Source organism: Athene noctua, chromosome 2, assembly GCF_965140245.1.
Source record: "Athene noctua chromosome 2, bAthNoc1.hap1.1, whole genome shotgun sequence".
Classification (NCBI taxonomy): domain Eukaryota; kingdom Metazoa; phylum Chordata; class Aves; order Strigiformes; family Strigidae; genus Athene; species Athene noctua.
In genome coordinates, this window is record NC_134038.1 from 78,382,880 (window position 1) to 78,409,861 (window position 26,982).

The window sequence follows — 26,982 nt, forward strand, 5'->3', positions numbered from 1 at the left end:
GTTTTAGAGTCAACCTAGTTAAGAGATTTGCACCCCGGAGACACTTACTTTCAGTGCCCCCACCATGAGTGCTTGTGTGTGAGAGAGATTTCCAACTGCATTGCCTGAATGGCTAAAAATCCCATTAAAACCTGCGGGCGAGGAGGCTCTCGCTGAAGAGACCCCCAGTTCCTCAAGACTTGGCATCCTCACTCGGGGGGAAACTCCATGTTGTGTTTTTATTCAACTTCTCCACTTAAAAGGGGATTTCCGGGTTACTGCAAACTGCCAGGACCAAAAGCCAGTCCTTTTGGCCAGGCTTTGCCCTAACCTTCTTCCCCAGCTTCCAAGGTCCTAATGGATGAGGGAGCCTGAGGGCGGGCGGCGCTGGGCGCCGGGGCTGGCTGCCGGCCGAGGCGCCACTGAGGCCGCTGCTCACAACTGGGCCCCAAGCCTCAGGTCTGGGTGTCCGGGCATCCACACTGCCGGGTCCAACACCACTCTGGAAACCCCCAGAGCTGCCCGGGGCCGCGACCACTCGGGCCCAGCCGCGCCCGGGGGGCCGGTTCCTGTTAGGCTGCCCTAGGCTACCCCAGGCTGCGGGTCGCCCCCGGGCCGGGCTTGGCCCGGTGCTCCCTGCGCCGGCAGTTTCGGCCCCCCTGCCCGCCTCGGCCCCGCCGCCCGGGCCCTCCCTTCGCCGCGGGCCGCCGGGCATGCTGCGGGCGGCGGCAGAGCGTTGCCGGGTGACGGCGGCCGCGAGGCAACATGGCCTCCCCCGTCCCGGAGGCACCCCCGGGCACCGAAGGGTCGGGAGGGGCAGAAGAGGCACCCGGTGGCGCGACGGGAAGGAGGCGGCAGCCTCCCGTCTCCGCCCTCTCCGCCTTCAGCCTCATCCCGACCCGCCGGGAAGGGCCTCCGGAGCTCAGCTATTTCCACCGGGAGGCCAAGGTGAGGAAGGGAATGGGAGAGCCGGGGGAGAGCCCTCGCAGGGCCTGGCAGGGCCGGAGGGACAAGCCTTCCCCGTGGGTTTCTGCACAGTGTAACAACATCGTGCTCGGTCCCTGTGCAAGGGCTCGGCCCTCATCGTGAGGGACCTGGTCAGACGGGTGCCTAAAATAACCCCCATAGTGTTTCAAAGGCCGGCAGAAATGCCCCGCCTCAGCCGTCAGCTAGGCTAGCTAATGCCTAAAACAGAGGGTTTCATCTTCAGAGGCCATTGCGAAGTGTAAGGGGTGTTTGCTACTTGTGGATGGAAAATGAGGGTAATGCCTTTCACTGCATGGCAAGAGAAGGCAGAGACATGGTTTGCCAAAGATTAAGGACCAACAGGCAACGTGGTATCACCGAAATGCGAGACGTCATTAGGGGGAACACTAGGGAAGGCGTCATCTGTCACTGGGGTTGGACGCGGCACCTGTGTTTTTTTCCGGTAATGCATGCTCTCAGCGACCCTTTAAAGAGAAACTGCTCCATTTTCAGTCGAGGGAAAAGAGTTTCAGTGTGCATTGCACGAATTTTCCATATGCTCAGCTTTAAATAAGAAAATCAATAGAGCTACTGAAAACAATAAGATCAATACATGTCTTGAGAACTGAATGCTTCTGAAGGTGTTACACTAACGTGTAGTAACTCAAGTAGACCAGGAGGAAGCCTCACTCCTCACACTTCGATGCATTGTATCACCCTTTTTCCTCATTCTCTCTGTTCTTATATTTAAAATCAGAAATGAAAACAATCTTATACCTTCAGCCTCAGCTGAGCTATACTTCCTGAGTGGTAGATCTTTTTCTCTCTGAAAAAAGTTGTCTGAGACATTGCACTTCACAGCTTTTTCCTCCAAAAAATGAACATTAAAAAGTTCAGAAATATCTATTATAGCAACGTAATATAGCAGTTATGGCAACATGTATTTAGTTATAACAACAAATATAGCCTGTGAATCCTCTCCCACCCAAGTGACAGACGGAATGTGCAGGTCGCGTGGCCCTGGGTGGTGGACAGGGTGCAGACCACAGCACAGCGCTGGGCATTTGAGGAACAGCAAATTTCCCACACTGACTGGGTGGCTCTGCAAAAGCCAGGTAGATTTGTAATTTCAGACTCCTCTCTGCTGATTTCAGCGTTACCTCGGGAAAGTGGTCAGAGCCATAAGTGAGCAGGTACAGTTGGTGCCATGCTTAACAAAACACAGTAGGGAGAGCACAACAAGAGTAAGGCTAGGGCAGGTCAGAGGGCTGGCATGGTGCACTTGGGGCTGGTGGAGCTCACAGTCTATCCAATCTGCATGGAATTAGCAACCATATGGTGGAGATTTTGCTTACAATACAAAGTCTGCTTTCACACTCCTGATGACCTGGTTTGTGAAAATGCTGCTCCAGTGGCATGGAAACACAAAGTGGTAACAGCTGTTTAATAGGTTTCTTCACAGCACAGGCCTCAGTTACAGTGGAGGAAGCAGATTCAACCCATTCTTCAGCACAATTAAGGAATTAGATAATTTGAAATTTTTTATTTATACAGGAAAAGGAATTTCATTCCTTTTTGCAGCTTAAATAAATACCTAAGACCAACTGTATGTCAGAGACTGAAGCAGAGAGAAATAGAGGAAGATGGGCTCAGCACATGGCCAGAAGCCAGAAATTCCTGCCTTTTAATCCCTTGGTTGACAGTTGCTCACTCGATTGCTTTACATAAGTTACTGTAGCCAGTTGTGTGCTGTTTTCTCTTCTGTGACATAGAGAAAGCTATTACCTATTCTGTGTGTGTCTGGAATGTTAATGAATGTTTGCAAAGTTCTTAGCTTTAGTAGCAGTACACAGAGGATGCCCACCCTGAGTGCAAATTTATTGTCTGCTCTGCGTGATTCACATACGCTGATGGGTTTAAGAAACAGCTCACCACCACCACCACCTAGGCCAACTAAGTCAGCATTTAACAACAAAGAGAAACAACAGCAAAAAGTTATCAAAATATTGAGTGCAGAATTGTTGGCTGTATGCATCTGGCAGAAGATCTTAAAACAGATCATCTGGGGCAGGGCTAGTTTTTAACATAACAGGCTGGCTACCTATCTACAAGTTCCAGGAAGAATTAATTATCTGCTCTGACGCAGGTAACTAATAATGGACAAATAATGCCATCTGAATAAAAACAAAGGAGTAAATAATATTCCCGGTGCTCAGCACAAATTAGATGCCCACCACAATTCTGAATTAAACTGGTAGCGTGGCGAGAAGTAAGGAAGCACAGAAATAATAATAATAATGCAGGTGACAAATAAGATGCAGGATGCTCTTGAACATGCCTGAAATTCTCTCAGGCTTGATGATTTATGAGAAATGAAGGGATGGATAGGTTAAATATCAAAACACCTTTCCTCTTGGCAGAACCAAGTAGTAGAGATAGCCTTCCAAATGAAGCCTGTGATTACAGTGGTACCTCACTAGCACTCTTTAACTATGGTTTCCCTTTAATGGAACCATTATAACCTTCTTGACCTGACCTGATTGACTATTTTTGGAGGGTAGCATTGTAAACTGTAGGAGTCAAAATACAAGAGCTTTTAAAAGGCTAGCGGCTCATTAGAGGTAAAAAAAAGCCCAACAAAATGCACAATTTTTCAATTTTGTAGTCATCCATGCACAAAACCAGTGATTGATTGTCATGTGTACTAGAATATGGACTTTTTAATGACATTCATTCAGCAGGGGATTTTGCTTTCCTTAAAAACTTTTTTTTGTTTTGAAATTGCTTTGATTCCACTGTTGAGAACTTCTTGATTGGATTTTATGAATGCATTTACTAGCAGATCTGATCTTTAATGTTTCTTATTTGGATGAAACTATGTCAACAGGTATCAGAAATACAATAATGTTCTGGCTTGGGGTGTGCTGTATTTTCATATGTGGCAGATACATGCGTACTACTGGATCACAGGATTACCACTGTGGCATGTTTCTGAACTCTGCTAAATTCTGTTTTGATCAGAAATTAAATGGTGATTCCACTGCAGGATACCTTTGTCTTTTTCATTCCAAATGAATTTTGAAATTGCCTACTTCCTTTTATATTACAGTGCCAGACCATTTAACAAATACATGAATTTAAGAAAGAGAATATATAGGTCAGAAAATTAAAAAAAATAAAGCATCTAAATTTCAAAAAGTTAAAAACTTAAAAAGGAAATTTCAGAACTGAACAGACTTTAAAAAATGATATCACGTGTCATTAGGTTCTTTTATTGCAGACTATTCCAAAGGAGTGACCCAAACTTGCTAATGGTACCTCAGTAATATTACAGTTGTCATCTAATGCTATATATGCACTGTTTAAATATTGATTTGACTGCATATATTCTGTAACCTGTAAAGTTCGGCAGTATTGTGAATGAGACATTTTTTTCCCCTTTTCTCAAGACAGGATATGTTTCCACTTATGAAGCCATTTTTAAAAGACCAGAGGGTTACAACAAAAATCTTCACCGATGTGACAGAGAACATGCAAAGAGTCGTGGTCTTAACATTAATGAGGAGGTACCCCTTTGATAAATTCATAATTATCTTTGTAAAAGGTATTTTGTACTTTTAAACATGGCTGGAGACTACTGGCATTGTTTTACCCTTTATAATGCAGCCTATATGGTAGCAAAAGACTCAGAAGGAGAACATCATTGTTCTCAGCCTGGAGGTTTAGGAGAAAGCTTAGCCAGTGAAGACAGAATCATAGAATCGTCTATGTTGGAAAAGACCTTGAAGATCATCCAGTCCAACTGTTAACCTGACACTGACAGTTCCCAACTACACCATATCCCTCAGCGCTATGTCAACTCTTCTCTTAAACACCTCAAGGAATGGGAACTCCACCACCTCCCTGGGCAGCCCATTCCAACACCCAACAACCCATTCTGGAAAGAAATGCTTCCTAATATCCAGTCTAAACCTTCCCTGGCGCAATTTGAGGCCGTTACCTCTTGTCCTGTTGCTTGTTACTTGGTTAAAGAGACTCATCCCCAGTTCTCTGCAGCCTCCTTTCTGACAGCTGTAGAGGGCGATGAGGTCTCCCCTCAGCCTCCTCTTCTCCAGACTAAACACCCCCAGTTCCCTCAAACTCTGTCCTTTTTGTAGTGAGGGGCCCAAAACTGAACACAGGAATCGAGGGGCGGCCTCACCAGTGCCGAGTACAGGGGTCAGATCCCTTCCCTGTCCCTGCTGGCCACGCTATTGCTGACACAAGCCAGGATGCCATTGGCCTTCTTGGCCACCTGGGCACACTGCTGGCTCCTGTTCAGCCAGCTGTCAGTCAGCACCCCCAGGTCCCTCTCTGACTGGCAGCTCTCCAGCCACTCCTCCCCAAGCCTGTAGCGCTGCTGGGGGTTGTTGTGGCCCAAGGGCAGCCCCCGGCATTTGGCCTTATGGAAACTCCTCCAGCTGGCCTCAGCCCATGGCTCCAGCCTGTCCAGGTCTCTCTGCAGAGCCTCCCTACCCTCGAGCAGATCAACACTCCCACCCAACTTGGTGTCATCTGCAAACTGACTGAGGGTGCACTCGATCTCCTCATCTAGATCATCAATAAAGATGTTAAACAGGAGTGGCCCCAAAACCGAGCCCTGGGGGACACCACTCGTGACCGGCCGCCAGCTGGATTTAACTCTGTTCACCACAACTTATTGGGCCCGACCATCCAGACAGTTTTTTACCTGAGTTATCTCCAGTTCTTCGGCATCCTGTAGATTTCTAGGTGACAAGCCATATGCAAGTTAAAGCATGGGGAAAGCGATACACACAGCAAGGCAAACGCTCTCTTACAGAAGAGTCTCAGGGTCACTGAGACTTCTGAGCCACCTGTGCAACCCTTTGAGAGCTCCAGGTCAGATACTCCTGTACTATTTCTATGATGCTTGAAAAACTCTTCTCCCTGAGAGGACTGAGAGGAAGTCTGACTCAGCCACTGTCCTCTGGCATCTACCCTCCCTTCACCAGCTTCTGCTGGGAGAGCCCAAGTCTCTGAAGCTGGTGAGTTTGTTACACAAACTTACACCAGATTACCCTGCAGGAAGGAAATTCATAGGGCGCTAGTGCAAAGGAGGTCAGAAGACCACAAACATGCCTGGAAAAGGCTGGGCAAGGCATTCAGGACCAGCAGAATCTGGGTTTGCTGTGCAGCCTGATAGATAAGCAAGCATGCAGCCATGCTTTTAAACAGCTGCCTTGAAAACAGAAATATAGTAATATATATATACACACATATGTATTTTTCTCTACAGCATCTGAATAATGCACGTACATACACAAGTGTGTGTGTGTATATATATCTATCTATATATTGATGTTTATACACACACACACGAAGAGGATATCAAAAAGCAAATGAAGTGCAATCTCTGTGTGTTAATGGGCTCAGAATCCTAATGGGTTCATGGGATGTAAAGAGATGGGTAGGCGAGGAATGGCTGCCTGTATTGGTGATTATATATGACAGAGATGGAAGAAGGAAGAGAGAGACAAAAGTTAAAATTACTGTAATTGCTGTGTAATAAAACTGTTGATGTTTTGTGACAAAGGCCATCACTTGTGAGTTGTCTCACTAGCATCTCTGTTTGCCAGACATTGCAGTGCGAGGGCATAGCCATAATGCCCTGCAACTCTATCAGACAGTGCAGGGAGCATAAGTGCTCCCAAAGGAATCCCAGGAGTGCCCATTACCATCACCTACTCATGCCTAGTAATTCAGCTGCAAATCTGCGTGAGGCCAAAAGCCATGGAAATGACTACTCAAATTAAAAATGAGACTTTTTATTTAAACAAAATAAAGCCAACCCCCCCTGCTCCGATACCAAGCCCAAGCTCCAGCTGGGAAATTTGGGTAGAAACAGTTATCAGTGCAGCATTAAGGTTTCTTACTGAGTTCTTGTATCCACAAAACTCACTTTCCTACCAGTTTGCTTCCTAAAACACGTGTGGGCCAGAATTCATACCAGCTCTGCTGGGCTGTGCACTTAAGGGACTCTTCCTGAACAGGTGTCCCTAAATCTAGCCCTTTAATTAGCATGGAGACACATCAAACCCACAGCTGTTAAATGTTACAACATGATCCTCCTGCACGTGATGACACCCAACACTGGACTTACTGATAACTAAGTGCATGTCACATACTCAGCTCCTTCTCGTTAATTACCTCAGTGGCCCTCGCAGACTTTATATAACTATATTATAAAACATAATAAATAAAAAGGCCACAATTGACATCCTTTAGTACGACACTGAAAGCAGACAGGCTGAATCTACCACAGTACACTGCTTTCCTTTACATGGAAAAAGCCAAGCCACTGCAAGTAAGCCCTTCATTTCCTGCAGAGAGCCTGGGTGTGCCCAGGGAATCCAAGAGTACAGTCGCAGTACAGTCACTCAGTTTAGCTACACGTAGCACAGTGACTGCAGCGGAGCGTTTGCACAAGGCTGCCATTGCTGATTTCAAGTGTTAACAGTGCTAGAATTACACACTGCGTAGGCGTATAGCAGGACACTTCCCAGCCAACTGTTGGAAAATCTGAAATCTGCTGGATGCCGAACCCGCAAAGATGAAATACCACTGTGCACAGTCAGCGCTGTGCTACCAAGGATGCTGAAAACTGAATCTGATTTATTTAAAGGGAACGCAAACTATTGGAATTACATACTGTTGCCTGTCATTAGCTCTGTAAACCCTGTATCGCTAGGGAAGTCTTTCTTGAGTGTACAAAGATTATGTCATTTCCCCTTTTTCAACACTTACCCACAGCTGGAGCAGGGAAGGAAACGGTCTTATTTGTTGCCTGCCACTCTTCTTGACGTGATTTTTTTTCTGGTGGGTTAAAAGTTGGTGTACTGAATGGCTTCTAATGGGGTGGAGCAAGGTAAGCAGGAAGGGTCAGGAGGAGAGTTGGAGGATGAATGGTTGTTTTGGAATGGTTTTGGTTTTTCAAACATTGTTTTGTTTTTTTATAGGGAAAAGGGTTTACAGCTTCTTCCCAAGAATCTCAGGTCTAGTTCTATCCATGAGTCTGGAAATGTCTCTCAGCTGACTGCCCTCCTATGAGAACCCCCCCTGGATCTGTGCTCCCACCTGCATCTTGCAGGAGATTCAGGGGCTCATGTGCTTCATGGGTTCTATCATAAGTGCTGATATGGGTCAGACTTGTGTCTGTTGTAGCAAAGAAGTTTTTTGTTTCCACTTGAACTGTGGTCTCGCGACCATATTTTGATTCTCCCTTTAGATACTGTTTATATTGTAAGCCTAGGTAAACACATTGGGGACCAAGGCATACTGTGTTAGCCAGTGCACAAACATACAAGCACCTGATAAATCTGAGACCTTTGGCTAGTGAAAGAAAAACACAAATTCTGTCTTTCCCTTCTGACTCCAGAGCTCCCTGTTGCTGTAGCACAGGAAGAAACTGCAGATTACGGATAGTGATTGCACAGTCACTTAAAGTGCAGTTGACTAAGAACAAGCTTAAAATAATCTTTTCTTGGTCAGGTTATTTTTCGCCAAGTCCACTTCTCATCATTGCAGAGCAGTTATTTCTGTAATCTCACTGCTACAAGAGTTTTTAGTAAAACTTCTTCATTGTGAAAAAATACAGTAGTATATGCTTTATGTCCTTTGGGGAAAACTTGAATGGACTAGTGGTTACTCAAGTTTTTCTTTAGGCTTTGATTTTTTTCATGCGGTGCTTTCACTGAACTGTGCAAACAGGGTAGGTGTTCCTGTAACAGGGGACACAAATCTCTTTTATTTTTCAGATGAATCACGCAAGTCAGTGCACAAGAAAGACAAGAATGAAAATAAAATCTATGCCGCTTTCTGGTAACATAGCATTTAATTTGCCAGTAATCCCATGGTAATTGCCTCTGTGTGTGTGTGTGTGTGTGTGTATGTGTGTAAAAAATTATCAGTCCACAGTAAGTCATGGCACAGCTCCATATCTTATCATCTTGTCATACAGTGATACATTCATGGTTTATTACTCTACATAAAAAACTAGGTTAGGGATGGAACAGTAAGAGTGCAGATCAGTGCTAAATAAATACACATCCATATAGCAGATGCTCTACAGTTCTGTCTGTTACTTTGCCCCTGGCCACAGCACATTTAGCAACAGATAACTGCCAAGTATTTGCTCTGTGATTTTCTCATAAGGAAACTTTTATATTTTCACAGGAATTGTCAAGACCTGTCGCTGTTTTGTCATCTTCGGAATATGGGAGACACATAAATAAGCCTATAGAGCAGCCAATCAGAGATCATGCAAGGATTAATCATGTGCAGGCAGAATTCTACAGGAAAAATGGCATTACCTGCTTATTGGAAAAACCTTCTCCAAGCCTGGATCCATGCTAAATCTCTTGTATCTGTCATCACTGGCAATATTTATGTGGGAAAAAACCCACCTCACATCAAAAAGCAATATGGTGCTTTTGCCTTTGCCTCTACATTTTAGTTAATGATTTGAATTAAAAATAGGATGAAATAGCAGCTGTGCTTTTCCTCATGGTAATTCAAATGCATGTCTTTTCCTTGAAGTGTCATAAAAATCTCATGAAGAGTAGCATCAGCAATATATGAACATTTTAGGCAGCAACACTGGAAGTGAGACCTGTTGGGTCAACAGCTGTGTCTCTGCGATTTTAGGCAGTGCTTCTAACATAGCTTTTCACAGACTTAACATTTGAGCAAGCTTTCTCCTTAAGGTGTCAGTGGTCACTGACTTCTTAATCCTTACAGTGTTGCTATGAAATTACGAGGCATCATTTTATCTGCACAACAGCTGAAACCAGGATTCAACCCAGATTTTCCAAAATGGATGGGCTTACCCATAAATAGGCAAGTGAAGAAATGATCTGACTTCCAGAAGTGCTTGACAGTTTCAGCAGACTTCACATGGAAGTCAAGTTAAAAGGGAACTTCTGAGTACTTAGCATTTAAATAGACAAAATCTGGGCTTAGCTGATTTCAGACATCCATTTCATTATATAAATGGTGTCTGAGGGACTGAGCTGTTCAAGAAAGAAACAAGAAAAAAATCATCTTTGTTTCTGTATACAATGATGAAAAAAAAATGTAATACTAGCAGAACAAGCACCAAATACTTTGGTAGAAAGCATGGAAAAACCACAGGATTTGAGCAGCAGTCATTCAAAATGCATGTTTAGAGTAAATGTCTAAAATTGCTCAAATGTTTAGTGCCTTGTATTCTCACTGAATCCAATACTAAAGCTTTAAGGTAATTTCAGGAGAAGGAATATCTCCTGCAGGGTATGCATCAGTTTGGTTCTCGAGAGCCATTGATCCTGCCTGTTGTTTAAAGCTGAGACAGTTTAGTTCAGAAGGGAAAAAATGCCAGACTGATTGTACCAGAACAAGGACTGGAAGTCCACAGCTTTGACCGACACTGGCATACTTTCATGTACTACACACAGGAAACCTCTATCATTTGTGGCCACAGTGGGTCTTCCTAGTAAAAAATAATAAAAAGAACTTAATCTGTAAATTAGGCAATCAATAGCACTTGTTTGTCATGATGTGAGGAGAGCACACAGAGAAGCCCATTATGAAAGGTGTTTGTTACTTTCATTGTTCACGATCTGCAAATTCCTCTATATTCAGTGAGCTAGGGCAGCAACTGCTACATTCCTTTTCAACAATAAATACTTCGTTAAACAAATGCAGCAGCATTAAATGAAAGGAATCACAGTAAGAACAAAGTGAGAAGGAAATGTTTCCTAACAATACCAGAATGCTTTTTCAAAACTCAGTATCAAATGTATGCCAGTGAAGAACGAGATGGAATATGTCCATATTCTAAGCAGGTTATTTTTAGTTTGGGACAGTCAGTACGAATTACTTCAAGTAGTCTTACTATATTTACAAACCATCTGTGTTTGAAAAACTACTGGAAATCAGATTTGTTTGAGAACACCACCACCTTCTGGCCTGTGTGAGAAGCGGGTTTTCTCCCCTGTGGAGAAAGTCGTCAGTCATCAAAACACCAGTATGTTTTCCTGTCTCGTTTCTTTGCTTCTGTCACCCCTTCTCTTTCAGTCTCTTGTCGTCCCTCACCTTTGAAGGCTTTTCACAGGTTGTTCCTCCTACTACATGTTTCTCATTCAGTTCTGAGTGGTTGACTTCTCACTTCAACTCCCAATTAGTGTCAAAAGAATACCTTGACAGTTTCTTCTGTATCAGGGAGAAGTTCCTTGTAAATGTCTGCAAAGACATTTCAGTCATTCTCCTTCAGTCTCTCTTTACTAAGATGACAACCGTTAGGTTACCGATGTGCTATAAGCTTCCTATTACACTGTTGGAAAGAATCTCATTACCTATTGATGCTCCCTCACTTGTCAGTGCTGACGTACTGCAGTAAGGGTTTTATACATGCAACAAATTAACATGAACAGAATGCACAGCATAACACAGTGTAAATCATTTTTTAAGTCACAGGATGCACAAGCTACCTTGAAAATGTGTTTTTCATGGCAGTTCATTAAGTATACATTATGCGGTTAGAACTAAGGCCATATTATTTTCCCTTCATCCATCTGCAAAGCAACACACTGACCCAAGTTAGGAACACTCGTTCCAGCTGAAGTGGTTACTACTTTCAGTTCTCAGTTCCACCCTTCTGCCAGAATTTATACTCGTACAGAGAAAAGGACTGCATAGGACATAGTTCTTCTGAGCTTCAGAGCGAAATGAGTTTGAGTTTAGGCTTGAATGGCAGGCTGTAAACTGAAGGAACTCTGGAGCGCATAGATGACCCCGTTTAGACAGTTGAGCTAAAACTGCCACCAAAGACAAAACTACAAATAGTACATATCCGGAACATTGGGTGGCCCCCACAGAGACAGCTGTGCAAGTCCACGACCCTGTGGCAGCTGTTCTTTTACAAAGTAAAGCAAATCTTTTTAATAAAAATGCTCTCATTTTCTGTAAGGCATTGCTATTTAGTGAACAGCACTCTCTGTCTGAAGTATGAGCAATAAGCCAATACTGCTTGTGCAACTACTGCAAATTCTAGTTTTACAAAACATTTCAGAAATCACACAAACACCTATGAGTGAATTGCACAATTTCTTTTTATACTGTCAAGAAAAGCCCTGATTGGTAGGTAGCATGGCACATTCTGTACATTCAGACCAGCCAGTATCCTTTAATACTCACATCTGTCCATTTGCAGCTGTTTGTTAGAACCAGTTAAAGTACAAAAGAAACACAGCACTGACTGTCTGACACTTAAATCTGTTAACTTAAAATAAATATTGACACAAGACTTAAGAAAATACGTTGTTCTTTATTACTCTTTACATATCAATTGTCCCAAATATTGGAAGTTCTCACATTCAGAAGCTCAAATTATCTTAGGTGGAGTTATTTATAAAACAGAATTGTTCTTCCATGCACAACATTTACACTTCACAGTACAGAAGGTCAACCATGATATAATATTTTCTTCCAGTGTCAGCAGCTGAGTCTATGAGGAAATATTTTTTTGTGTAGATATTCTGCCATTTTTCTGGAATTTTGTAGACTCTCTATCTCAAAAAATGGAATCTGGAAACAAAACAAAAATGATTGCTGGAAATACCCTCTAATAAACAACTGGGTAAGACTGATATTCATTAAGCAGATGTAAAATTACATATCAAGTATTTGTCTGGTTTAAAATCAAACATTTAATCCTAAATGTGTTATTGATTTGTAAATCACCTGAATAGAGATTATTGTAAAACAAAGAATGACACCCATTACAGTTTAAACTAAATTAAGTATAATGGATTGAGGTTTATGTGATAAGTGATTATAAATGGAAAGGAAAATCTAAAATAATCTAAAAGTAACTGTTGTGGTCCAAAGTATGTTTAAAGATAAAAATATCCCTTTTAATTCAACACATTGTACTCTTTCAAAGAATGTACTCTTGTGAAAATATTTACAATACAAACCAGCTCATTTTTTAACTCCTTTTTTTTGTAAACTCCAAATTCAGACCTTTTTCAAAAAGTATTTAATTAAAAATCCCAATTCTACTGAACTCTTACAGAACATTTTCCTTTAAGTCAAGATTTGAACCTTAATCACTGCAGAGAAGTACTCTTTCAAGCAGCTACTATTTGGGAGAAAACACAGGCAGAATACACTAATTGATCCAAGGAAGAAAAAGGAATTTCTGTAACACCCTCAAACACGCAAAAGGCAGAAAGAATGTAATATAGAAAAGACAAGATTACATCTGCCTTGGGAAGTAATTGCAAGTACGGTTTTAAGCATTATAAAATAATCATTTTTCACTTGTTTTGTCAGCCAGAGCAAAAACAAACCACTGACTTTGAACTTTACCTGCACAACTTCATAACCGAGCAACTGAAGATGTCGCTGTTTAATAGCTTCTTCTCCCAAAAGATTGTGGCTATTAACGCAAAATCTATTTTGACCATCAACACAGAGGGCAATTCTAAAATCAAGCACAATTGTAAAAAAAAAAAAAAAAAAAAAAAAAAAAAATCAGCTATTTTAATCACTACAACTACTGCAGTTCCTAAGAAGCATGGAACAATACCTCCACTCTTACTCCCTAATACCTCCAAGAATTAGATGTTGTGAGATGGAAATTACCTGGTTCAGAACAATTTAAATCAATCAATGTAAGGGTGGGAAAGGGAAAGCCTGAAGCTTAGTGAAACTGATTGGAAAAGCTTATTTATATGCTCTGAACAAAAATTACCATACAATAATAAGAGTTTGATATTTTTAATGCTACTATTGGTAAGCTATTTTGAATTCTTCTAGAAGGAAAATCACAAAATACTTGTCTCAGCTTAAAAACATTCCAGCAGCTAATTTATTCATTAGTGTACCTGTTAAACTGTCAGAGTTAAGTTAAAGCTAAATCTGTTTTAAGTTAAACCTGTACATAGGGTTGGCAGCATCAAGGATTATATTTTTTCTCCTTGGTGATAAAAATCACATCAAACCAAAATTACATCCACTGTATACCCACTGTAAAAAAGTTGCTTAAATTTTCAGTATGTTAAATACAGTATGACCTTATTTACACATGAAACCTGTAATTTAAAAAAAAATTCAAAGCCCATTCTTAAACATTTAAGCATAGGATTTTTGAAAGAACCTATATTAGCGTGTGAGTCTTGTGAAGGTTAAGCTCAAAAAAACATATTTTGCTTTATCCACAGAAGTGCAGTTGCAAATACCACACAGGCAGGTTACTTAACTTTGTATTCAAGGTTTCTCAAAATAATTCTTGTTTAGCATACTTTTTAAACATCTATGCACTTTTCAGTAAAAACAGCATCTGTAGCAAGTATCATCATTACATGGGATTCCTTAAAGAAGTAAATTTGTGAACTCAAACTAGCTTAAACTGTGTTAAATCTACACAGACATGCTCAATTAGAATTCATTTGGTTTTTATTTGAAAATGAATTACAGAAGATCAAAATACACTACTATAAGCCAAATCAGGATCACTTTGATCCTGACTGTCACTCAGTAAAGAGAGTCTGACACTGTATAGTCAGGAGGCAAAACAATTAGGAAAAAGTACAGAATGCTAATTTTGCCAGCATTGTCCTTTTTGCCAGTGGTTTCAATGTGAAGTCTGAACTTTGTTGAGGTCAATGGAAAACTCCAAGCTCAAATTTTGCCAGTTTCACCCTGAATGCTCTTTGTCAATGTTAAACAACATTTTACCAGTGTTTTCTTTTATTCTCTTACCGTCTGTATACCTCTTCACACTGGGCAGCAGGCAATACAAAACCTTCTTCATCTAATTTAATCTCAATATCTAATATAAATTAAAAGAGAACTGATATTAAAACTCTTTCAATACAACAAAATCTTTACTGCAATTCTCATCCCCTTACAGTTCATTGTTTTATAAAATAACTAAAATACTATTGCAATACCTTTTTCTGAATCACAGAGGCTTGCAAAAGACGTGTGTAGACTATTTAACACAAATGAGTGATAATAAGTAACACTTCAGCCTTTCAAAATGCTAACAGCAAAGTAGTGTTCCAAATCAGCTAAAAACCATAATGTAGTGAAACGGCACTTCAGCAGGCTGCCTAGGGCCTCTGGAATTTTGACAGCTTTGGGGAGAGACACACTTACACTCTTACTCACGCACTCCCTCCCCGCCCCTCCCCCTTTATTTTTTCTCACTAATTCCCTAATTTTATAGATTATGTCAATTTGAAAACTGAGTTTTGGACCTAAACCCTGCCAACTTCAACCCCATGTGGATGCTGAAACGCGGAATAATTCTGGAATCGTCCATCTCCATTTTTTTTAAAAAATCCCTCCGATGGTCCTTCCCTCAAACTGTTATTTTTCATCCACTCCTCCTGGGCACACATCTTTCCTCATCATTATCTTCTCTGCTTCCTTTCCTGGTGCATGAAACACTGTTTTGATCACTCCTCCACAAACCCCCACTGACTATATGTAGTCAGCAGTTCTTGCTAAGGAGAGAGGAGCCCAGCTGAGCAGGGCAGAGGGCTGACAACCACAACTTTCTATAGCTCTCCCTTTCCCTACTCACCACCAAAGCAGAGAGATCAGGCAAGTGGCATTGCCTCATTTTATTTTTTTTTTTTACATCATACAAATTGGTTACAGGATAAGTAAAAGAGGAGCTGATCATAAAAATACAGAGTACCAGAGTAAGCAGCTATTTCCAGTGCAGACTGGCCATGTAAATTCCAAGTAACATTGCAGTTCTTTTGTCTGTCTGCTCTTCTTTCTGACTTTAAAAATGCATTTACTTTAAGTTCCCATGATGTTACCTCATTTCAGACCTTTTGTAGTTTTGCATTCCAGTTTAGTTTTTCTGTATTTGCACAATTTAGAATGCCCAGAAAGGAATAAAATCAATCATTTTTATTTCTGGAAAATAATTGAGCCTAAAGTTTTGACAGCATAAGCAAACATTTTATTATTAATCTAAAGAAACGTTACTTACCAACCATATAGAAATATGGTGTTGATACCTCTGATGCAAAATATCTTCTTTTTTTCAGTAAATAAAGTAATCCAGTCTTCACCCTCTTGAGGAGGTGAACATCCTGAGAACTGTGAGGCATGAAAAAAGCCTTTACTTGGTACTTTGGAAGGAGTTTGGGACCCTACATAATGACAGAAAACCAAATCAAACAAAAGAAAAAGGGAGATAACATTTTTGTAGTTACCTCCTATTAATGTAGCAAAATGTATTCTGTGCATATCAAAGCCATGTCTATAAAGAGACCTACAGTCTGAGGTATGCTTTGCTGGAAATTTATAAAAAAAAAAATACCCCAAAGCAACCACCAGAACATCTTCAGCAAGCTTCTATGCTATCACGCTGAACATATTTGCTCATGTGAAATGCACAACTGTTTCCATTCCTCTGCAGTCAGGCCAACATCAAAGTGCCCGATCTCTTTTTGCTCTAAGACTTCACAAGCCAAACATAAAAAAGGAGTATTTGTGGGAAAAGTACTCAGAAATACACAAGAAGCACTTTAACTTAGAGCTAGTCAATTCTGTCAAACATAGAAATATATCAAGTCCATCAAACAGGTAGAAATACTTAACATTTTCATCAGCGAAAAAAAAAGCTGTTTCATCCAATTCCAATGTTTTTATGAGGAAGACACTCCTCAACTAATTATCACTAGGGCCCTAATGACCATATCTCCTCTTGTTAACATCAGTTCTGGTTTCATATGTACCATACCTCATAAAATGGGCACTCCAGGGTAACAGTCAGAAAAAGCTGCGTTAGCTGGGAGGTAGCAATTCTGTCCAAACCAGGTGGCTGAGCTGAAACAACAATATTCAGGCTTTCAGGTGTACCTTCAACAAAGTATCTTTATGCAAACCATCATGCAAAAGTTAGGAAAAGCTATCCAATTTAACATGCAGAGAAACCACTTGATCATTGTTTGAATGAACAGAAAGATCAGTTGTGAAATGATGCAGTTAGAAAAATGAAATGATTTACAGAAATGACACAAAAATACACAACTAACAAGATCTTATTTAAGACTGTCATATTCTGTCACAAAAAAAGAAAAAGATGATCTGAGATCATTTCATTCTTCCTACAGCCCCTTCCCCCTAAGTTATAATCCCAGGATCTCACTGTTTTATTCAGTTGTGTGGATTTTTTTATCTGAAAGTAGTGGATAATACTGAATAATTTCTGGATATTTGTCTACAAGTGTATACTTGAAGCATCTTTCATGTTACAGTGCAAAGTATTATACGGAATTGTAAAAACCTGATGTAGTGTAAGATGCTAATCATTGCAGGTCATCTTCTCAAGTTCCTGTTCTGAACTTTAACCACTCTAGTGGAATACCTTCATTGATTTAGAAGGACATATTCAAAGTAATTGGTACTGTGAGGTTTCTCATTTTCTAAGTATCATCTTGAGAACTTTAAAAGACATTCTGGTTTTTGGGACATGAGACATGCCTGCTTTCTAAAAATCAATCCCTTAAGGCATTTCACATTGAACATCTAAAAATCGAGTGACCAAAGTTTCTGATCACTTTGAAAACTTGCCCTTATATAGAGTTTTATTAACAGAGCAATCTTAGCTGGGATCTTGAGAAGTCACTTATCTTTCCGATAATAGCTTACATATCCCTATAATGCTGCTAGATATGCTTTACTGCGTATCACAGAATTACTTGAAATCTATAGTTTGAAACTGTGTTGTTCATAATAGGTTTGTCTCCAAAAGCATAGGATTATGCAATAGAACCAAGGACAGGCTATCACATGGGGGATGTCCTAGAAGCTCACTAGACTGGGGAAAAAAATATTAAGCGAAGGCAGCACTTGCAGACAAGACAGTCTTAGAAGCAGTGGGTGAGCGGACTCTGATCCCCTAAGCAAAACAGAATAAACCATGAGGTAGATTTTTAAATTTCATAATGTTTTCCTCAGTATGGTAAGACATAGGCTCAAGGATGGGACTATAGTGCTTGAACAGAGGCAGAAAGGAAAGGAGCTTAGGCCATGGAACAATGACGGGCACAGGAAGCCTCCACCAGAGGAGTGTTGTTGGCAGAGAGGATTGCAGCAGAAAGAAGCATCACATAACCATATGAGATTTTAGATTAAATGTAATTTAAAAACCAGAACGAAGCACCAGTCTTTATGTTTTGTTTAAACATATGTGAGCCTTAGAATTTTACATTTTTACCTAGAAATTAAAAAAAACCATACCAGTCTATCCTTAATTGCTCACATTTATGATGCTGTTACGTTTTACTGGTTCAGATCTCACTTCAGCTTTAATTAAAGCCAACCATTATGCACTGCAAATTAATTTTGTTCAGCTTTATCCATTTACCCTTTTCAGCTTTCACAAGCTGATTGTAATACAGTATGAAAGAGAAATACAACCAAGCTGGAAGCAAGAATATAACACAACAATCATTATCCTGAAAGGACAGAAGAGTAGAGATGACAGCAGAAGTCCAGACCTGGTTCTACCTTACCCCTACCTGAAGGACATGATGCAGGTTGACAGAAGGTAAGAAACAATGCACTAGAATCACTTACATGCAATGAACCTTACTTGAATCATAAGGCAAAATAGTATTTGAAAACGACATTTTGTACCGCCTGAGATTTACAAATTCTGTGTATTTAATTGTAACATGTTCTTATCAATAACAGTAATTTAAATTCTTTTTGTCCCAATGATACACTTCACCTCACTTCTCTCTAGAGTTTGTACTAATCTTGACCAAAGTTTACAAGGATTTTTAGACTATTTTTTTAAATGTAACAATGAGTTTTTTCCATAGCAATAGGTGAACTAGTAACGTGATTGTAAGTAAGCTGTGGAGCAGTTACTGTAACTTTTCTTGCATATTATAATTTGGTTGTAATTTTAAAAGCTACAAAAAGCTGACAACTGTGATCATGGACCTTGCCCTTTGAGCTTCAGGAAGAGTGGTTTTGATGCTTAGGAAAATATCCACAAATAAGGATTATGCAGTCACAGAGGACTTAACCTTAAAAAGGCAGGCGGAGAAATCATAAATCTACCCAGCAGTGCACAAGCAGAAGGTAATTATTTTAGCTTCACAATCAGCACTACTAGTATTTCTATTGTTTTTTTAAATGTCTTCCTTTGGGCTAGCCCCTGAATAAAATGCCTAAGAGCCAGTCCTAACCCTAAGGAGTACGATATCCAAGTAAGCAAAGCAAACAATTGTTGTGGAAGAGACATAGAAAAGTGAAGTGACTTGCCCAAAGCCACAAAGTAAATGGAGGGCTACACCCAAAATAGAAGTCAAGTCTCAGGACTCACTATCCAGTGTTCCACCTTTATGCTACATCCCTCACGTGGCAGACATTACAATGCAGCAATTTAGAGAAAAATGAACCCAGAATCACTGAACTATATTTTTACTCATACAACATTCCAAGTATGATTGCCATTTAAAAAATCTACCACTTTTGGTCTCAGTCTTGTTAGTTCTATACTAACTGGTCTCAACATCCTTTCTAGTGTTACCCGTCTCATAGCAAGTCTCACTTCATTGTGAGTATTCACATCAGTCACTGCATAGGCACATAGGAAGTTTAAACAGCCAGAGTTAAAAGTAACACATTTCCTTTACAGAATAACTTAGCATTTAAATCCTGTATGAGACAAAGGACAAATGTGGAAAAGCAGAAGAATTAACCAAAATAAAATTTTTAAGGGAATTCAAATCTCTGCTTAAGATAATACAGTGCAATTTTCAAACCCTCCGAAATGATACAAACTGAAAGACAACTGCAGCTGTGACAAGGAAGCAACAGCCTTTGGCCTCCTGATCACTACTCTCCAGTCACCTTAATCGGGTCATTATTGATTTGACAGATGAAAGTGGTTAAGAAATGGATGCTTGACAAGAGACATGTCACATAATAGAAAGAAATGCAGACCATCACAAGAGACCATCACTGCTCCTTACCTTGAAGCTGTTGCAGAAAATAAGGACTAAATATTTTTGGCAGAAAATTTACTGGGTAACGTTGAATAAGGACACACGAGTGTAGCAGGCTCAGCAAGGTGTGAGGCTGAAAGTGACTAAGGCGAGTATGCAGTACCATTTCAAGCTTCCTAAACAAGGAAGAAGCACTTGGAGGCAGATAGTTAAGAGTCCCAAAAGGTATAATATACCCAGCAATCTGGTCAGTGGTAAATCTGTCAGCATCAGAAATGAAACCTTCTGCCGCTGCATCAAAGATGGGCTTAGAAAGGATCATCTTTTGGCAGCAGTAGTGCATGACTTTGCTGACTGTTTGAGGATGCATAGTGAAGATGGACTTGGGAATGTGTGTTTCCAGTGCCTCTGTAAAAATCTGTTCACGATGTCCAAAGTATAGGAAGGCTTCCAGTACATTTACCAGTTCATCATCAGTGAAATATGGAGTATGCTTCACAGAATGTTTACACAGTGCTGTGACTAAGCGAACTGCCCGAGTCTGATGAAGAACAACCAGTGAATTCAGTATTATGCTTGTGAACTCTGGGCTTAGCTGGGAAACTATGGTTAAAGTGACACTGTTCAGTCTGTCCAGCAAGCCTTGGTATTTTTCTCCTTCCCTGACAGTCAACTGCAGCATCCTATAAACCATCACTATTTCTCTAGGACTCCACTTCGCAACGTCTTTTGCTTGCATGTGGTTCACAATTTGTTCCAGCACCGCACAACTTGGGCCTTCCAACTCAAGCAAGCTCTCTCCGAAAGCACACAGATTTTTAGTAGTCAGCTGTCCTTTACCAAGCCGTTCCTCACACTCCCCAAGCAAGCTTGCCATCAGTGTACTCTGGGGATCTATATGTAGTTTTATCAAAGCTTGCAATGCATTCAGCAGCCCAGTGTTTGACAGTTTTGAGGATTCAAATTCAAACTGGAAGCATAATGCCCTAAAAACTTCATTCTCTAACACTCCTTCAGGGTTTTTCAGACCATCGCCATCCAGCTCAACTTCAGAAATCCTCTGCAGGGCTCCTGAGGCCATAGTGTCAGACATGACTTCCAGAGAGCTAAGAAAGTCAAAAATTTCTTTTGATGTACAAAGGCTGTTCAACTTCTTGAAAAATAGTTGTTCATCTATCCACATGTTATTAGATTTAGTACTGCTCTCAGTATCTCCATAAAGATACACAGTTTCATTAATTGAAAGAGAATGCATCCGTAGTTGTACACGGTTTTTTCTACAAAACACATACTGAGATTTATCTCTGAAACATAGCATCCTCATGGCTACAGAGCTACAGTTTTGGGTCTTTCGCTGCCCACTGATAAAGCTCAACCTTTTGCTTAGAGTCATCAAAATGAACCTCCTTGCTGGTGTACTGGATGAATAAAACTGGAAACTTTTTTGGCTAATCATAGCCATATTGGATCAAGCGGGTTCTCAAAACATACCTAGAAGAATAAAAGTACATATAAATGTATAGCTTGGAAAACTGTGAAAGTCTCATTGAAACGCAGCCAAAAAAACCTAGCACCTGGACAGGACTGGGATGATCCCTCTCTCACGACCACAAGCACAACAAAGAGCAAATAGAAAGAACCGCCGGGACCGGCAAGACCTGTGTGGTGGGTGGCAACGCACCTCTGCCCCGCGTCCCCAGGAGAACACTGTGGGGGACACACAGAGAGCGGCATACAGACAAGCTGCCACCCCCCCACTCCCCAGGCAGGCACTGCACGGCGGCGCGTTCCCCTCCACCCCGGCGGGCCGGGGCGCTGGGCAGCAGCGGGTCACACCGCCGCCACCGCGGCCCGAGCGGGTGTCGCACCCGCGCGGCGACCGATGAGCGAGCCTGACACGGGCGAGGCGGCCGCAGCGGGGCCTCTCCGCCGCCGCCTCTCCGCCTCACGGGCCCGACGCCTCCCTCCGCAGAGAGCGGCGGGGTACAGGGCCCGAAGGCGCAGCCCTCCCGCTCCAGCGCCTACTGCTGCCTGCCCAGGGCCGGGGCGTCGCTCCCCTCTCCATCCTCTTCCTCCCTCCACCGCTGGCGGCACCCGGCAGGGCCGGGGACCGAGCTGAAGCGGCGCGGGGAACCTCACCTCCGCTCCGCCGCCATGACGGGCAGCGCGGAGCCTGCCGGGAGCTTCCGGCGCCCTCCCGGCGGCCACTTCCGGCCGCCGCCGCCGCCGCCGCCGCCGCCGCCGCCGCCTTTTCCTGCGGGGCGCGGCTCGGTCCGCCCCGCCCCGGCGTGGCCGCCTCCTGCCCTCGCTGCCGCCGGAGGTGTTGCTTCCAGAGCCGAGTTTGCCCCTGTGTACGCGTGGGTCACAGGCGCGTCCTTCACCGTGAGCGGCCTCATTCCCGGCAGGTGGGCGTCGGGTGCGCGCTCGGGGGAGAGCTGCGGCGCCGGGCGGGAGGCGAGGCGAGGAGCATGGCCCGGCCCGGCGGGCGTTCGGGAGGCCTCTGTTGCTGCAGCGGCTTTCAGGCCTGCGGTGTGGACCTGTCTTTAGGTCCCTAAAATCACTGTCCCTCGTCAGGGACAGCTCTCCCCCTTCCCAGTGGTTGGTCCAACCAGTTTTGTCTGGGCGAAGGGTCAGCCCTGGGCTCCGGAGGGTTTCACATGCAGGTTTCATACAAGTTTTAACGGTTTTTATGTTTGTCTTGGTTATAGAGTGAAAGTGATTCTGAGTAAGGCACTAACTTAAAAAATTACATGGAAATGGCTTCATGGCTCTGAAGGCACAGTCCCACAACCCAGTTTAAAGGCACGCAGAAGTATGTAAAGCTACTGTAGACGTTTCTTGAGGTTTTTATCCTGTCCATGGCCACGCAGTTTGGCATTTTTGACAGACCAGTATGATACATGAAGTAGGTAGTCTGGCCTTAGTACAGCTGTGTAATCGCTGGAGCCAGCACATCAGGTACACTGAAATTGTGTGGCTTGTTTGCTCCTACAGTGTGTTGAGTTATGGAATAGATGGGCTCCCTGTTAATCATTTGTGGACTGTTAGTTTTCTGAGTACTGGTTCAGATGTGCTATAATTTGTAATTTCATTCTTAGTTTCATGTTAAGTCCTGCTGTGAGCCAGCACATGCTGGGTTGTTGTCTGAACTTAAGCATTGGTTTGGTTTTTGACATACCACTACCAACACATCAACGTTAAAGGCTGCTAGTGTGGTAATACTATTAGAGGGATTCTTTAGAAAACTCGATAGTCAAGAATTATCATTTTTTCCCCTTTATTTCAGTTGAATTCATATAAGTGAAAGTGACATATCATCTTTGAAGAGTGTATAGCACCGCAGAGCAAGAGCAATGTGGGCAGTATGTTCATCTGAGCCCAAGTCTGTTTGTGCTTTATGATTGTGTTCATCTGCAGGTAGGTGTGACTGATTTTCCTTTTAGCAGGCATCACTTGGTCAGGTTGTGCATGAAGTTCCTCTGGTTGATGACAGAGAAGATGCTCTCACAGAAACAAACTCCTCAACTTGAATAGTTTAGATCGAATCAGGATCAAAGGAGTTTATTGATCAATGAATGACATAATTAACTGTCATGCAGTTAATTTAGTCAGTTAATTGAACTATATACTCAAGATCAATAGCAACAATGAAACAGATATGATACTAGGCACTTACAGAATCACAAAATCATCCAGGTTGGAAAAGAAGATCATCTAGTCCAACCGTTAATCTAACACTGACCCTTCTCAACTACACCAGATCCCTAAGTGCTATGTCAACCCTACTCTTAAACACCTCCAGGGATGGGGACTTCACCACTGCCCTTGGCAGCACATTCCAAGGCCCAACAACCCGTTCTGTAAAGAAATGCTTCCTAATACCCAGTCTAAACCTTCCCTGGCGCAACTTGAGGCCATTCCCTCTTGTCCTATCTCATGTTACTTAGTTAAATAGACTCATCCCCAGTTCTCTGCAGTTTCCTTTCAGGTAGTTTTAGAGGGCGATGAGTTCTCCCCTCAGCCTCCTTTTCTCCAGACTAAACAACCCCAGTTCCCTCAGCCACTCCTCGTACAACATGTGCTCTACAACCTTCACCAGCTTTGTTGCCCTTCTTTGGACACGCTCAAGTAATTCAATGTCTTTTTTGTAGTGCAGGGCCCAAAACTGAACACAGGAATCGAGGGGTGGCCTCACCAGTGTTGAGTACAGGGGTAAGATCACTTCTATGTCCCTGCTGGCCACACTATTTCTGATGCAAACCAGGATACCATTGGCCTTCTTGGCCACCTGTTAATAATACCTTCAGTATCTAATTCCAAGGAATTGTCTGATTGTGGCCTCCCCTCTTCCCACGAGCACACATTTGCGCTGTCACGTACAAGCACAGTCCCCACTCAGGAGGTAGGCATCTCAGTCACAAACCCCTCTTCTGGCCCTGTGGGTCCTCTTGTTTAGACATGCCTTCTGTGAGAGATGTTGGTGCTCTAATTCATGTCTCTATGCAATCTACTAGGTGACACACCAGTGAGAAAGCTCCCTGTAAGTTCACATACATGCAGCCAAAATGTGGAGCTACTTTTTGCACCCTTTATTGTTACTGTACTAGCTGGAGTAGAAGCAGTTCACACTCTTATGGCGAGGCTGCTCTGCCTGGCCTAGACAGAGGTCATGGTGCTGTTAGGGCGACATCTGGCCATGTTAAACCCCATTGTGACTGCTGTTCTTTCTGTTGCCCTCTCCCCCTGCTATTGCAAATTTTCATGCTTCTCAGAGCACCTTCCCAAGCTGACTCTTGTTTGAAGTCTGTTGGTAATCCCCTGGCTATAATGTTGGCAACTTACCCCTCAGCTATTTATGTGTAGAAGACTTCTGTGCTATGGTGTGGTCCCAGTGGAAAACGGATTATATTCCTCCCTTTATGAGGTATAAGGAAGAATGTAGTAATGAAACTCCACTATATCATTATTGGTTTTCTCCATTTATAGTCAGACACTGCCACCTGCTGACAAGAGAACAATTAGGGTGAAAACATAGCACATGACTAGGATAACTCTGTACGGCTACAGGGATCTGAGGGTATTTAAACTGTATTTAAACTATTTCATAGGAATCGCTGTAATTTGTGTGTCACCAAATTTCTTTTCTTTTGGAAAACGAGGGTGAAAAATCATTTTGTGCATTGTTTTGGCATATGCATCTTCTTCTGTGCACATGCACACGAAGCCAGTTACTTAAATGAATTTATTTAAAGCAACTGTTAAGGTAATTATTAGTATTTTTAGGTAATATAATGTAATTGATTTAAAATGAAAACTATAATGGAAAATGTAATAGAACAAAATACAATGAAGGCCTTAAAATTTTCTAGTAATTACATTTTTCATGGAATTCAGGTATGGTACAGGCATTGTACTCTTAAGAGGCTATAGCTTAGTTTTTTGATTTGCAAGTATGCTTTAAAAAAAAAGAATTCTAATAGGAGAAATCTTCCGCAGTACTGTGGGGAGAAATATCATGTCAAATCAGTAGAGTGCAGTATTCTTACACAGTTGAGATATGTTTGTTTTCCTTTGAGAGAAAGACGAAAAAGATGCGCCTCAAATTACTTAGTCACAGGTTTCCATGAGTCAGTGTGTGTGGCTAGGACACTGAATGCTTTCTGTAGTTGAATCTATGGGAGCAACAGGTGAAGTACAGCAAACGGCCCAGGCATGTGAAAAAAATCTTGAGTTGGGCACTGAAAATTACTCTGTTGTAATTCTAGGTATTTGAGTTCTACTGCAGCTCCCTAGCAGTGACAAAATATGGACAGAAGATTAATTTATAATACACGCATGTGGGACGTTCTGCTTGTCTCTCTTGTTCACTGCTTCTTGAAGTTGTCCTTACATCTGTTGTGTTCTGTCTGTGTCAAAATCATGAAAGAAAACTTCTCGCATTCAAACTTTGATGGGACAAGTGAATTAATAAGGTTATGCATCTCATTCATCCTGCTGCTTGCAAGACTTTGTGAGGAAGTGACATTTTATACTACAGGAGATTTCTCTAAGGTGGTTTCTTATTCTTAGGAGAAAAAAACCTAAACAGTCAATTCTGTAGATGCACTTATGTAAGAAGCTCCTTTTTGAAATATGAAATAAAAACCAGTGTTTGTGTTCTAGAACATAGACATAATGGACAGTAAAGCGTAAAGGCATTTAGTACTGTTAAAGTACCAATTTCAGAAAAGAAGAAACTGACAATTTTTTTTTCACAAACATTGTAGTTTGATTTCACCAGGTCTGTGTTTTATTTTGTTTTGTTTTTGAATACACCTCAGAAAATTGGCCAAAGCAGTCACTGACTTGAAGTGGAAAATATGACTTATGTAATAAAAATAGTATATACTTTCCTGAAACTAATTTCTCTATTGTATTGTTTACAAACTAGATTCTTAATACCACGGATGTTCAATATTACTGCAACATCAAGGCAGTACAGCACATATGACCAATACCATGAGTCCTTCGCAACCTGGCCTACAAAGCTGGGTTGTGAGAAATGGCTTCTTTTCAGAGTAGATGCCTCATTTCCAAGTTAAACACCAGTACTACTGTCCTTTAAAGTATCTCTTTTTAATCTAATAAGCAAAGCAAAATCTTGCTGTTCTGTGTGCAATAAATTCACTTCTTTTCCCTTCTTTTTTCCCCTGCAGTGTCTTTAGAAAAAAAAAAAAAAAGTTTTCTGCTTTGGGAAATGTGCTGTAATTTAAAAAGGAGGTTTTTGCTCCTCTATGCAACACAAAAGGGGCAGGCAAAAGCCATAGCTGAGGAAATATGGCAGCAAGCAGGTACCCATGGACTTGAAGCTGATATGCACTGCATAAGTGAAGTGGACAAGGTGAGATACTCTATGCTATTTTGAAAAAATAGGTATTTAAGGGATACATTTTTCTTCATGTGCTTGAGTTATGGCTGCTAATAGTCATGAAGGCTGAGCACATGCACCCACCTAAAATACACCATC

The 26,982-nt window shown here is 41.8% G+C and overlaps 3 protein-coding genes across 10 annotated transcripts in view; 2 read left to right on the plus strand and 1 right to left on the minus strand.

The window, feature by feature from the left end:
• The first annotated feature begins 730 nt into the window (after positions 1 to 730).
• Positions 731 to 9,518, plus strand: CFAP90 (cilia and flagella associated protein 90). Its single transcript, XM_074897837.1, has 3 exons — positions 731 to 927; positions 4,395 to 4,511; positions 9,178 to 9,518. Exons 1-3 carry the CDS (start codon positions 745 to 747, stop codon positions 9,355 to 9,357), a joined length of 480 nt encoding a protein of 159 aa, XP_074753938.1. The 5' UTR covers positions 731 to 744; the 3' UTR covers positions 9,358 to 9,518.
• A 2,727-nt stretch (positions 9,519 to 12,245) lies between these two features.
• On the minus strand, positions 12,246 to 22,156 carry FASTKD3 (FAST kinase domains 3). Of its 4 annotated transcripts, none has more exons than XM_074899491.1 (7): positions 22,116 to 22,156; positions 20,004 to 21,467; positions 16,754 to 16,839; positions 15,998 to 16,160; positions 14,749 to 14,818; positions 13,354 to 13,468; positions 12,246 to 12,567 (listed from the first exon to the last, which is right to left on the minus strand). In XM_074899491.1, exons 2-7 carry the CDS (start codon positions 21,436 to 21,438, stop codon positions 12,475 to 12,477), a joined length of 1,962 nt encoding a protein of 653 aa, XP_074755592.1. In that variant the 5' UTR covers positions 21,439 to 21,467; positions 22,116 to 22,156; the 3' UTR covers positions 12,246 to 12,474. The 4 variants fall into 4 exon arrangements, 3 of the variants coding, with proteins under 3 accessions (XP_074755592.1, XP_074755593.1, XP_074755591.1); XM_074899492.1 differs by lacking the exon at positions 22,116 to 22,156 and adding an exon at positions 22,002 to 22,111; XM_074899490.1 differs by lacking the exon at positions 22,116 to 22,156 and having other exon boundaries at positions 20,004 to 22,092.
• A 57-nt stretch (positions 22,157 to 22,213) lies between these two features.
• The window catches only part of MTRR (5-methyltetrahydrofolate-homocysteine methyltransferase reductase), a 33,615-nt gene continuing 28,846 nt past the window's right edge, over positions 22,214 to 26,982 (plus strand). For all 5 annotated transcript variants that reach the window (XM_074899493.1, XM_074899495.1, XM_074899496.1 and 2 more), the window contains exons 1-3: positions 22,214 to 22,381; positions 23,263 to 23,393; positions 26,672 to 26,856. In XM_074899493.1, the coding sequence (XP_074755594.1) occupies positions 26,713 to 26,856 (144 nt within the window). In that variant the 5' untranslated portion in view covers positions 22,214 to 22,381; positions 23,263 to 23,393; positions 26,672 to 26,712. The remainder of the gene's footprint in view (positions 22,382 to 23,262; positions 23,394 to 26,671; positions 26,857 to 26,982) is intronic.